This window comes from Populus alba, chromosome 18 (assembly GCF_005239225.2).
Source record: "Populus alba chromosome 18, ASM523922v2, whole genome shotgun sequence".
In the NCBI taxonomy this organism is placed as follows: domain Eukaryota; kingdom Viridiplantae; phylum Streptophyta; class Magnoliopsida; order Malpighiales; family Salicaceae; genus Populus; species Populus alba.
The window spans coordinates 7,273,045-7,285,462 of NC_133301.1; the positions used below are offsets into that span (position 1 = coordinate 7,273,045).

A 12,418-nucleotide genomic window follows, 5' to 3' on the forward strand; every position below is an offset into this window, starting at 1 on the left:
ATGTTTTTCTTTTCTTTTTACCCGAGTATCGTGTCCAGGTAATGTTTGGGGTTCCGATAGTAATTGTATTTTTTTATTTAAGAATATATTAAAATAATATATTAATATAGTTTTGCAAATCAAAACTAGGAAAAAACATTTAAATTTTAACAAAAACACCGCCGCGTAGTAGAAAACATTACAGAACAAGTCTTTCTCTCTGCCTCTCGTGCGTGTCGCTGACTCGCTGGAAGAGGTGATCGATGTGCAGAGTGAGAAGCGAAGAGCACGATGTGTATGGCAAGTACCTGAGATGACACGTGATGGCTGCGTAGGGGGGGAGAGAGAGAGAGCCGGGGTATTTTACTAAGTGGGCGTTTGCTAACGAGGTTGCGTCTGCGTTTTAAACAAAACGCAGATGCAACCTGTTTGGTAAATATAAAAAGCAACTTACTATTCATGGGTCCCACACTGTTTTTGCGTTTAAAATACCGGGTAAAGAAAAGCAGATGAATCCTGCTTTCTGCGCACTTCATGCAAATTAGCATGAACATTGGATAGTCATGCTCCACTGTTCATGCTAATTAATTAGCATGAACAGTGGAGCATGACTATCCACTGTTCTTGCTAATTAATCCGTTCTCCTGTTTGCTTAGAAAAGAAATGAAAGACCACTCTTGTAAATATTTTTTATTATGGTTAAAAGGAACAGTGTAGCATGCTACACTGTTTACATGAACAGTGTAGCCAGCTACATTGTTCCGGTCCGACCAATTTCGGCCAAACCGGTCCCAAGATCAAAATGCATTGAACCATGTCCGACTGAGTAAAATAAAAAATAAAAATTATGTTTTATTTTTTAATTGTGTTTTATTCAAAAAAACTAGTGTTTAATATTATTCAATGACACTATATAAATTAGACAAAGATCGCTTGATGACGTAACATTTGCAGAATTTAATCGCAATTTCAATTTTTTTTCTGATTATATTTTACCTGATATTGTTACGTGCTTAAAAAAACAAAAAAAACTATAGTCCTTGTCAAATGTATTTCATACATAGTGGAATTGTAGATAGTTTAATTGAATAATAAATAATATTTTATATAAAATATTATTTATTTCATAATGTAATAACAATAATTAAATCTATAATATTTAAATTAAAAACCATCAATATTAATAATAATTTTTTAAAATTATTTTATAACCTCAATTTCAAAAGCATTATTAACCAAACACATTAAACTACTTTTTACTCAACCTCAATTTTAACCACAGTTTTAACCAAACACCTATTTTTTCAAACCAACCTCAATTAAAAGTACTTTTTATAAAACAACTTTTTTCAAACCACAACCACAACAGCTACCGCAATACCAAACACACCCTAAGAAGCAGCATTTGCTGTGTGTTTTCTGCGGAGGGAAGGGAGAGAGAGGGTGTTGACAAACGTTACACAACTCTTGTTTTTTTTTTAAAAAAGGTCGTACACTTGAGACTGTAATATTATAGTATTTAATTAGACAAGTTCCGTGTTACGTCGCAAGCCAGTTTAAATTTTCGTGATGTAAAATAATAATATTTAAATGATGATAATTTAAGATAAATCAGGTTAAATTTACTAAAAACATGATTTATTATATAAGACAAAAACAACCCATAAAGAGAAGCAAAAAAAATCAAAAAATATAATGTCGAAGCAAAAAAAATCATAAAATTCAATATTTAATTACCAAATGTCGAAGATAAAAAATAATTCAAAAAATATAAATGCTGAAGAAGCATGTCCAATATTAGCACATTAAAATTATTTAAAATCATAAAAAAAAATTAATTTTAAGATTTTATTTATTTAGTTATAAAATATAGTAATCATAATGATGTAAATTTTTATGATATTTTTTCGCCAGCTAGTGTTTTTTACAACTATTTTTTTTTAAGGCATCTGTTCTTATAAAAGAATTATCTAAACTATCTCACCTTTTGTATTGGATAGGTCATATTGTCTAATGATTATATTGTAATTACATAAGGTGTTGTAATCATTTTAAGATGTAAATATAAATTATATATCAATGTACTTGTGATAAAATTATTAAAAGGTGAGCTTGATAAGGCATCTGTTTTTATGATATTATTAAAAAAAAATCCCCTATTTTTGACGTAGTTGATTTTTAGAAAAGATAAAAACTCATACAAAAAATTCAAGGTGTTACAGAAATCATAAAAAAAAGCAGGGAATGAACAATGCAAAGGAAAAACAAATCTTGTATTGTTGCTCACTGTTGAATTTAGTCCTCTAAGTCCTAATGTTTTTACCACTGCAAAATTGAATTTTATTTCATAAAATAGAATATTAATCTTGGGATTTTTTTTTCAATGAGATATGCCTATAAAAATTAAATAAAAATAAATTATTAAATTAAATTCTAAATCAAGTCAAATTGAAAGTGAAAAAAATTTAAAAAGAACAAAAAAAGAAGAAAAAATGCTCCATACAAATCCATAAGAAATTGTCTAAGTGGGCAACGCTCCTAAAATAATTTATCAAACAATATTTGATTTCTCTTCTAAAATAGAATTTTATTTTAATATTTTATTTAATAGTAATTGACGCTTCAACTATTCATTTATTAAGTAATTTTTTTTAAAATATTTTTTATTTAAATTAATAATTTTTTACATTTATTTTTAATACCAATATATTAAAATAAAAAAATTAAATATTTTAAAAAATGACTTTCAAACCAAAAAAAAAATAAAAAAAAATACAGGATTTAAAACAGTCAGGGCAACAAACCCCAATTATTCTCATCTCATCTCATCTCATTAATTAATTAATTAAAAGGGTGGATACAACTCATAGAAGTAGTTTAGGAAAATGGTAGATTGCAAATCCATTATCCAAAATGCGACCTGTGATAATAAACAGACGATTGTGCCCCTACCACAACAAATCTGTATTATATATGTTTTTGTATTTTAAAAATAATTTTAAAAAAATTTAATTTTTTTTATTTTTTATTTTAAATTAATTTTTTGTAAATATTTTTATATCATTTTAAAATGCTAATTTTAAAAATAATTTATTTTTTTAAAAATATTATTTTAATATATTTTTAAATAATTTTTTTTTTTAAACCATAACTACTCCAAAAAAAAAAACCTTTCTCCCATCTATTCCATTTTTGTCCACGCTCAACGACTAGTTGTGAAACGGTATCCCACATGTCACCATATCACTAGTTAATGCATCCAGCTGCTTAGCTCGATCGTAACGAAAAGGGGCAGAGGAGTAAGAAAATATAAAAATCCCAAGCGTCTCTCTTACGCTCCCTTATTTGAAAGAAAGAAAGGCCATTGTCCCGTTTTGAAACCTTTCTTCCTTCGCTGCTGCTCCGATTCCTATTATTCTCACTTTCTCCGATTCATTTTATTACTCATTTGTTTTTCGAAAGCATGGCGGAGGAATTCGGAAGATCGGTTCAAGACGGGCTGAAACTGTCAAAAAGGATATACCTGGGGAAAGACAGGGCGGTGACGCCACCCAAGCCACCGTCGCACATGGATAAATCACCAGTGGCCTATTTGCCAAAGGCACCGATGGTTTATGCAGTTATATCAAACCCAGGGATTGTGGATAACCCGGATATACCAAGTTACCAGCCGCACGTGCACGGCAGATGTGACCCCCCAGCATTGATTCCTCTCCAGATGAACCGGATTGAATTGGAAGCGGATTCTTATCTGGATACTGCTTTTGTTAAAATCAGTGGATCATGGAGGGTTCATTGTGTTATGGGAAGTGAAAGCTGTGATTGTCGTCTTGCCGTCCCTATGGGCGAGCAGGTGTGTTTGGATACCTGTAAAGGATTTATCTTTTTGTGTTCCTTTCTCTTATTGGTTGTTGTTGTTTAAACATATTGTTTATTTTTTCTGGGTGAATTAGTGTTAGTATTTTTTTTTTTATTATTTAAAGCATTAGGCATAAAGGGTTTGTATAAATCTTTGGCCTATGCTATTGTTTTGATCTCTCTCAATATCATTTTTTTTCATCATCATTATTATTATTTGGATAACAGGGCTCAATTCTAGGTGTTGAGATTGAGGCTTCTAGAAAGTTGTATTATACGGAATTGGTTGCTATTGAAGATAAAAAAGATTTGGAAAAGGAAGTTAGGATTGAAAATGGAGGCTTTCTGAAGCCACATACATTTACCATAACGATACCCAAAGTAAGTTCTAGCCCATATAATATGGATTAAACATGATTTTCTTTTATATATATATATATATATATATTCATGTTTTGTTTTATCTGTAAAGGTTGACGGGGGATCAACGCTTTCTATTAAAGTTAGTTGGATGCAGAAATTACTGTACCACAATGGGGAGTTCTCCTTGATTGTGCCATTCATTTTTCCAGAGTATGTAACTCCTCATGTAAAGAAGCTACCCAGAAAAGAAAAGATACAATTGAATGTAACCACTGGTACTGGAACTGAAATTGTGTGCAAGACAACTAGCCATCCTTTGAAGGTGCATCTTTGACTATAGTTGCTTGGTTTTGTAATGCTTTTCAGATTTTTAGTATTGTGTTAAGGTTGACGTGATTGTTTTTTAAATTTTTTTACAGGAATTGAGGCGTGAAGTTGGAAAATTGGGTTTCTCATATGAATCAGAAGTTCTCACTTGGACAAATATTGACTTTACTTTCTCATATGCTGTAAGATTGATTTTACTTTCTCATGTCATTCATGCCCTTTTAGTTTACATTTTCTGTTTACCAGAGAAGGAAAGTCCACTTCTTGGAATATAAGATGCCAACATTCTTGGGATATGTAATTCTTGTGTTTAAATGCTTATCAGGTCTCTTTTAGTCATATATTTGGCGGAGTGCTTTTGCAATCTCCATCTGTTCATGATGTTGATCAAAGAGATATGTTTTGTGCCTTTCTTTTTCCTGGAGGTCATCATAGTAGGAAGGTTAGGACAGCATGTGCTCAATCTCTTTTTAATTTTAACTTCTTTTCCTTTTCTTGCCCTGTCTTTTGACCGAATATGGACTGAGCTTTGAAGTCACTATCTGATAGGTGTTCAGAAAGGAGATAATGTTTGTTGTTGATATAAGTGGAAGCATGGAAGGAGCACCCCTTGATGGTACAAAGATCGCCTTATCTGCAGCACTCACAAACCTTGATTCCAAAGATTCGTTCAACATCATAGCTTTTAATGGAGAGACTTATCTTTTTTCATCGTCAATGGAATTGGCCTCTGAAGATACAGTTGAAAGGGCTGTTGAGTGGATGAGTACGAATTTAATTGCTGGTGGTGATACAAATATCTTGGTTCCTCTAAAACAGGTCATCTTTCATTAATGATTTTGTGATTATTCATCTGTGTCCATGCTTGTATAATATGTATGTCTACATACTCCTAAATACAGATCTTAACATTAAAATGCCTGCCATCTTGTTAAATTAAATGTTGAAAAAATTTAGTACATAGCATTTTGATGAACAGATAAAAAATGATTAGTATCTTTTGGCCTCAATTCTCCATACTAAATTAAATTACTGTAACAACCTTCCTTCAATGAATGGTTTGTTCAATTTTAGTTTTGTCATGATTTCAAAATGGTGGTGCGAGAAGCACTACATTTTGCTCGTTGTATCTTGATATATTTGAACTTGATATTCCTCTTTTTTTAGACTTGTTTATGTTCTAAAAATTATATTGAAATCAATTTGTGGATATTGGAATGTGCACGTCCACAGCATTTGGGGTTGTAGTTTATGCATCAGTCTGGGAAAAAAAAAATGTAACCACTTTCCACTTGCTTCATGCTTCCAGGCAACAGAAATGCTATCAAAATCTGGAGGCTCAATTCCTTTCATCTTTCTTGTTACTGATGGGGCTGTTGAAGATGAAAGACACATTTGTGATATAATGAAAAGTCATATAACAGGCGGAGGATCGATACGTCCACGTATTTGTACCTTTGGGATAGGTAATGGTTTCTTATGCATCATTGGTAGGACTGATGGCATATTATCAGCTACTTTTTTAGTTTATTATTTTATTTTTATTTTTCCCCTTTTTCTTTCAGGGGGGCTCCATAGATGCATTTAGAATTTCTTAGGATGTCAAACTCCATCTCTTTGAAAAAAACTTCCAATTTTGACTAGATTTGATTTATGTATTCTGAGAATTTCATGTAATTACCTTGAGATTTTGGAACATTACAGGTTCATACTGCAATCATCATTTCCTACGAATGCTTGCAATGATTAGCAGGGGTCAATATGATGCTGCCTACGACATAGGTCAGTTTTTATACACTGGTTCAGAGTATGCTATTCTTTTAAAATTTTCTTTATTATTATTATTTATTTATTTTTTGGCGTGGGAATCTGGAGAGGCTGCTGCATAATTGAGTGATATGAAGTTTTGGCTGTTGCTTACTTATATCTGACAATCATGGAGAGATAGGTTAATAGGCTTAAAAATATCTTGGTGTGAATTAGCCTGATTGTTTTGTCTTGCCATTAGATATCTACATATGATATGAGATCTCAATAGTTGAAACTTTGGAGTTTATAGTTATAATATGGTGACAGATAGCCTTGTGGTTTTCCAATTTAGTAGTGGAACTAACATAACATAGATCCTGCACGCCTAGAATAGAATGCCTCATCTGTGTTTTTGCACTTCGGAGTTTTGATGCTAAAAATAAATTACCTAGTAAATGACAACTGATATTTGGAAATTCATGTCTTCTCATGTTAACAGCACTGGTAAACTGTACCTTTTGCCTTTTTTGTCGTCAGATTCAGTTGAGTCTCGAATGCAAAAGTTGTTGAGCAGAATCTCATCTACAATCATTGCAAATATAACCATCAAAGCCTTTGATGATCTTGATGAAGTTGAGGTACGCTTTGATTAATTCCTTTAGGCTATCCTTAGCCTTACTGCCTTAAGACAGTGGAGGTATGATTCCATGTGCATGTACTTGTTATCCCTTATTCCTTTTTTCTCATGAAGAAGTGACATGTTAGAGTCTCAAATTTTCTCTTTTCTAAGACACTTTTCTTTTTTAAACACTTGAAGTTACTTTTTGATGATTATTCTGCTAAAAAAATCTGAAAAACGTGTACATTATCCAATTGATTCCATATGATACTATTTATCAGTTTCTGTTTCATATTATATCCATCCATTCTTTGTCATCTATTGTGTATGATTAATTTCCTTTACTTTCTAGAAAATTATTCAATTGGATGGTATGGATTTTATTTTCACCTGAACTTGTATAAACTCATGAATTCTTCTGCAATTTGTTATAGGTATACCCTTCTCGGATTCCAGACCTTTCTTCTGATAACCCATTGATTGTTTCAGGGAGATTTCGGGGAAACTTCCCTGACATTGTTGTAGCTACAGGTTTTTTTGGAGATTTGAGTAATTTTTCTTTAGACATGAAAGTACAAAAGGCAAAGGACATACCTCTTCACAGTGTAAGGCTCAGGACAGTTATCCTGTTCTGTATTTCTTTCCTTTGTGTTTGATATATATTTTGTAATTCATAATGTTGACGTGGTGCATGGCTCCTTTTTGCCTGTGCTTCTCTCTGGTTCAGCCAATGTTGTGCGTGTAATGTTTGTACTGTGGTATTAGGTTAACTAGCTGGTGGTGACCCACCTATGAATCTAATTTGCTGCTTCTAGTGATGAGATGCTAATTTTCAACTCCATGAATGTTTTAACTTGTTTTCTTATCTGTAATTCCAAGATTTCACTTATCATAATTTGTTACTTATTTTTCCAATTTAACTTTTTAATGTATTATTTTTTATGATTTACTGTGACTTGGAAACCTGGTCAAACCTTTTTCATAGATTTTTTGTTCTTTTACCATATCTCTCATTCAAGACCATTGTAGTTTGGTTCACCTGGAAAAACCTGTACAAAACATCACTGTTTCACGTGCAAATAACTGCAGTTTTGGATTTTGTATAGTCAATTCTTACAGAGTTTATGTTCTGCAACAGGTTTCTGCAAAGCAGCAAATAGATCTACTCACTGCGCAGGCATGGTTTTCAGAAAATAAACAGCTTGAGGAGAAGGTCTCTGTTTTTTCTTCTTCCTATTGTTCCTGAAAAATTGATTTAGTAATACCATTCAAGTCTGGAGATTCTGGCCATTTTGTTTATAAACTAGTGTGAAATTTGCCTTGCTCTGCTGATTACCTAACTGAAACTTATAGATCCTATGAAACACCTTAATTTGTTCTTTGGCTCCATGGTCAACTGCATGGCAAGCTTCTTTTATTAACTTATCAAGCTTCCATTTGCTAGTTAAGCCCCCCGGTTATTGATGTCTTTCCTTATTGTCAGGTTGCCAAATTGAGTATACGGACTGGTGTTATCTCTGAATATACTTGTATGTCATTACTTGAGACTGATAGAGGAAATCAAGCGGCAGAATCACCTGGAGGGCATAAGGTATGTGCTAATTTGGTGTTTTTGCAAGCTTGTTGATGCACTTGTCTACCTTAGGGATCGCATCATAATTCGTAGGTGAAGACACCAAGTTCGTTACTCCCAACTGCTCTTGCAAGTCCCGCGAATTACCTCTTCTTTTCCAGCAGTAATTATTGCACTTGACTTTTATTTCAGTTCACGTGATGAATGAGAATGCATTTAAATCTGTCTAGCCTCACCCATAGGCAGTCAGGCAGTGCTACGAATCTCCTCTTAGCTAGCTGCTCATTGACTAAACTACTAACATATAAATTGTCGGAACTGCAGTTTATGGTTCTAGTCTTGCCCAGTTAACAGTGTTACATGGATGATGTTCCTTTCATTCTTATTCATCTGATTTTTATTCAACTTTTATATCATCTAAGCGTTAGTGTCTTCCAAATTCATGTAAACAGTTGCCATGGCAAGTTAATCCCCAGAAGGTAGACTCTCAAGGCCGGAGAAGAATATTTATAAGGAACCTTGGTGTTGGTTTTGGCAATTTGACTGCAACGGCTGAAAACCTTCGTCCAGGAGCTGAAGAGTCAAAGTTGCCCGAGGCAGCAGAAATTATCATTAAGGCAGCTTCCAATTGCTGTAGCATAATGTGTGATCAATGTTGCTGTATGTGCTGCGTCCAGTGTTGCTCCAAGATAAACAACCAATTCGCAATAGTCTTAACACAGCTTTGCACTGCTCTAGCGTGCTTTGGCTGCATCGAGTGCTGCTCAGAAATATGTTGCGGAGGACAAGATGGACACTAAAAACATGATCTGAATCTCTCTTGTGAACATTATATATTAAATTTATTTTACCACGGCATATAATGATAATTGTTGAAAGCATTTATATCCATATTCTCTCCTGAACTGCCTTTTGGACCCTCTCCTTGCTCAGCCTGCAGCTCGGGAAAGATAATGAGAGACGGTCTCAAGCTTCATTTTGTTGAATAGAATTCAACACTGAATCTCTTCGATGGACACAGAACCATAGCTTGTGAATCCACTGCACCTGTGTTGCCTATTGCCATCATGGAAAGAAAGATAGTGTTCATCACCATTCAGACAGTATTCGCAAAACAGGCTGCCCGCAGGCATCCATGCCGGGCGGTCCTTGGATTTCATTTCCTCCTATACCTGCCTTCTCTACAACCTTCCTTCGTTTATCTACCCAGCGATGTTTAGACCAGCAATACTGACCCCAGCAAATGGGAAGGGGTGGGGGGGGCAAATATTGAGTTCTGGATTTGCCACACGAAAAAAAAAAAAAAAAAAAAACTGGTATTTTATATATTTTGTTCTCCAGTAAGGTTTTCTTCTACACGTTCTTCCACTTGTAATTCCGATGCTTCTTTTGAACCCACAAATCTCTGGTGAATTTTTTCCTGGATCTTGGTGACACCCTTCTCTACAGGTCCTATCGCTTGATTTATGGTCAACACAACATCTTTGACGACCTGCTTTTAAGATGAGCGTAAAAATAAAATCCAACAATTCAAGAATTTTAATACTGAGGAGGGTTTTTCGTGGAGAGAAACTTACGCTTTGACCACCTTCAAGAACTATGTCTTGAACACTCTCAGTTACACTTGTTCCGGGAGCAGCAACCTGAGTCTCTCTCTTTTCAAACACAGCTGACTTCTCCTGGTCACCTCCCCCAAACTTCAACTCTGCTTTGGTTGTCTCGGTGGTTACTCTTCCATACCCAGAAACAGGAATAAAACGGTAAGGTTCCGCTGAAAATACATATATATGAGCCACAGCTGCAATCGCCATCTGCCAAGTAATCAAAAGGAAACCATATAGTTGTGGAAACAAAAAACAAACAGGCAAGGAACAATGAGTTTTGTGGGCACCAAGTCTTCAGTGGTAATACTCAAGCACAGCTGCAACTACTGCTTGCAATAAATGAATGGTACGAGTTGCTGGGGAGAAAAATTGTTTCCAAAACCGCAGCAACTTACTTCTATGCAAATCAAAAAGTCTTGCAACCCTGTTCGGAGTTTTTTCACGTTTGGCAGAACTCCAAGGCCCAAAAGGAGAGCAATACCCAGGCCTTGCCACCAGGTGGCAAACACAATAGCCTTGAAGCTGATGAACTTTGCCAGTGGCTTTATTGGTTTCAGTCGTTCGTGCGTTACATTGTAGAACTGCACGAGGCAATATAGTGCCCACATCTGGCTGAAGTTGAGTACCACTGCTATGTATGGATACCTGCAAGAAACCAGAGTGGATTAGCCGATCCAAAAACAAAAAACCATCAAGGACCCCATTCCTGAATATCTAACAAGGCATCATCTGATAGAATAGGAGAGGAAAACAATTTCTTATTGAGAGCGTTTCACAAACAGAAGTCACACTGGTATAAGTAGAAGAGACTTGCATTCACTTTGCGAACCTAAAAATACCAAGGATATCGATTTGCATTAAAACACCTGAAGATTGAAAAAAGAAAAAAGAAAAAAGGAGGCAACTTAACCAGAAGATGACACAAGTAGTACATACCCGTAGTGCCACTTGAATTCCCCATCACCGAAAACCCCAAAGAGCTCCAACAAGAACGCTAAAAATGCACAAAATGTCTTCAGAATCATCTGAACTAACCACAAGATATTAGACTCCAAACAAAGTCGTCAGGATCGGATCATATAAACAGAAAGGTCGGTAGCTTACATACTGTACAAGACCAAATCGCTCTATTGTAAGCAAGTCCCTTCCCATAGCATATGGCCTGAAGAAAAAGCTGATACAAGATCTACTTTGTACAGCTTGATTCCCATTCCTCCGCTCCAACAATGTTTTGCCAAGCTGCCCTCGCGATTCATTTTCAAGGAGTTCTATTACACTCCTTTCCCCACCTAGCATGCAATTTGACAAAATGCAAGCTCACACAACAAGTAACATCGCACACCAGATCAAAATCAAGCCAGATGAGGACAAAGAAAATATTTTTGTTGCAATTTCTGAAATTAGTTCACTTCCCTGAAGTGCTGTCTAATTACCAGAAGGGACATAATGATAACTAGACAAATTATAGCAAACAGGGAGACGGTAAGCGCATTGACAGAAGCAAATATAGCAACCAAAATCTCTAAAACAGCTCAGAAAATGTGGAGAGCTTTACTAACCCAAACAAGCAACCAAATAGCTACCAAATGAGTACAAAGCAAATGCTTCATAGCAATTTCTTAAAATGTCACAAGCAACAGACATTCTTGGGTTCCATAATGATAAAATCTGCACAAGTAAATAACCATAGAATTAGTATCCACCAATTAAGGGCACAAAAATCACTAAATGTAAAATAAAGTAACCATGATGTATGCCTACTATATAAAGATAGAACCTTACTGATTGTGTTGCATAGACAGGAACCATGAAAATAACTGCAACAATCCACTTTTGTTCCTAAAAAAAAAAGTTAAAGAATTCATGATTTAAATCATCAACTTTGCAGAAAATGGGCAAAATTTTAATTAAAGAACAGACCGCACCGCGGGATTAGTGTAAGATTTAAGATGCTGGAAAATGAGATAGATAGAAAGCAGCACTGATACAATTGCAAAACATCCTCCAATAACAACAGCTGGCTGGTGCAAATCTCTGTAAGTATCTTCATATCCTGTTTGCCATTTCTCTGCATGTTCCACTCTCCAAATTACATACCCACTATTGAAGTTTAATGCATGTATATAAAAGAAGGGAAAATATTGGATAGGTTTCCAAATGGATTTATTAACATTATCTTGTCATTTTTTATCCCAAATAAATAAAAGAATGGAGTAAAGCAGGAAGAGAACGGAACAGAAGGCGTTGGTTGCGCGCGGGACTTTGTATACGTTTGTTTTGAAGTCGACACGTGCACTTTGTCTCACAACTTGGCACTTTTGGCTATGACACGTTGTTTTTCTGTTA

The 12,418-nt window shown here is 34.7% G+C and overlaps 2 protein-coding genes across 2 annotated transcripts in view; one reads left to right on the forward strand and one right to left on the reverse strand.

Moving 5' to 3' along the window:
- Nucleotides 1-3,261: 3,261 nt before the first annotated feature.
- Nucleotides 3,262-9,359, forward strand: LOC118062469 (uncharacterized). Its single transcript, XM_035076236.1, has 13 exons — nt 3,262-3,832; nt 4,066-4,218; nt 4,310-4,522; nt 4,620-4,709; nt 4,853-4,969; nt 5,077-5,346; nt 5,837-5,993; nt 6,232-6,309; nt 6,814-6,914; nt 7,330-7,500; nt 8,034-8,108; nt 8,379-8,486; nt 8,921-9,359. Exons 1-13 carry the CDS (start codon nt 3,443-3,445, stop codon nt 9,266-9,268), a joined length of 2,271 nt encoding a protein of 756 aa, XP_034932127.1. The 5' UTR covers nt 3,262-3,442; the 3' UTR covers nt 9,269-9,359.
- A 198-nt stretch (nt 9,360-9,557) lies between these two features.
- Nucleotides 9,558-12,418, reverse strand: part of LOC118062448 (protein LAZ1 homolog 2) — a 6,333-nt gene continuing 3,472 nt past the window's right edge. The window contains exons 3-11 of the mRNA XM_073406390.1: nt 11,998-12,140; nt 11,855-11,911; nt 11,632-11,740; nt 11,177-11,361; nt 11,009-11,097; nt 10,468-10,717; nt 10,046-10,279; nt 9,826-9,960; nt 9,558-9,698 (exon numbers count right to left, since the gene is read on the reverse strand). Coding sequence (XP_073262491.1) covers nt 9,558-9,698; nt 9,826-9,960; nt 10,046-10,279; nt 10,468-10,717; nt 11,009-11,097; nt 11,177-11,361; nt 11,632-11,740; nt 11,855-11,911; nt 11,998-12,140 — 1,343 coding nt within the window. The remainder of the gene's footprint in view (nt 9,699-9,825; nt 9,961-10,045; nt 10,280-10,467; nt 10,718-11,008; nt 11,098-11,176; nt 11,362-11,631; nt 11,741-11,854; nt 11,912-11,997; nt 12,141-12,418) is intronic.

Excerpts from the sequence above, each read along its gene's own strand:
- LOC118062469 (XM_035076236.1), top strand. The coding sequence starts at position 3,443 with ATGGCGGAGGAATTCGGAAGATCGGTTCAAGACGGGCTGAAACTGTCA. Across the intron at positions 5,994-6,231 it reads TATTTGTACCTTTGGGATAG|GTTCATACTGCAATCATCAT; the intron begins GTAATGGTTTCT and ends GGAACATTACAG. Across the intron at positions 8,109-8,378 it reads ATAAACAGCTTGAGGAGAAG|GTTGCCAAATTGAGTATACG; the intron begins GTCTCTGTTTTT and ends CCTTATTGTCAG.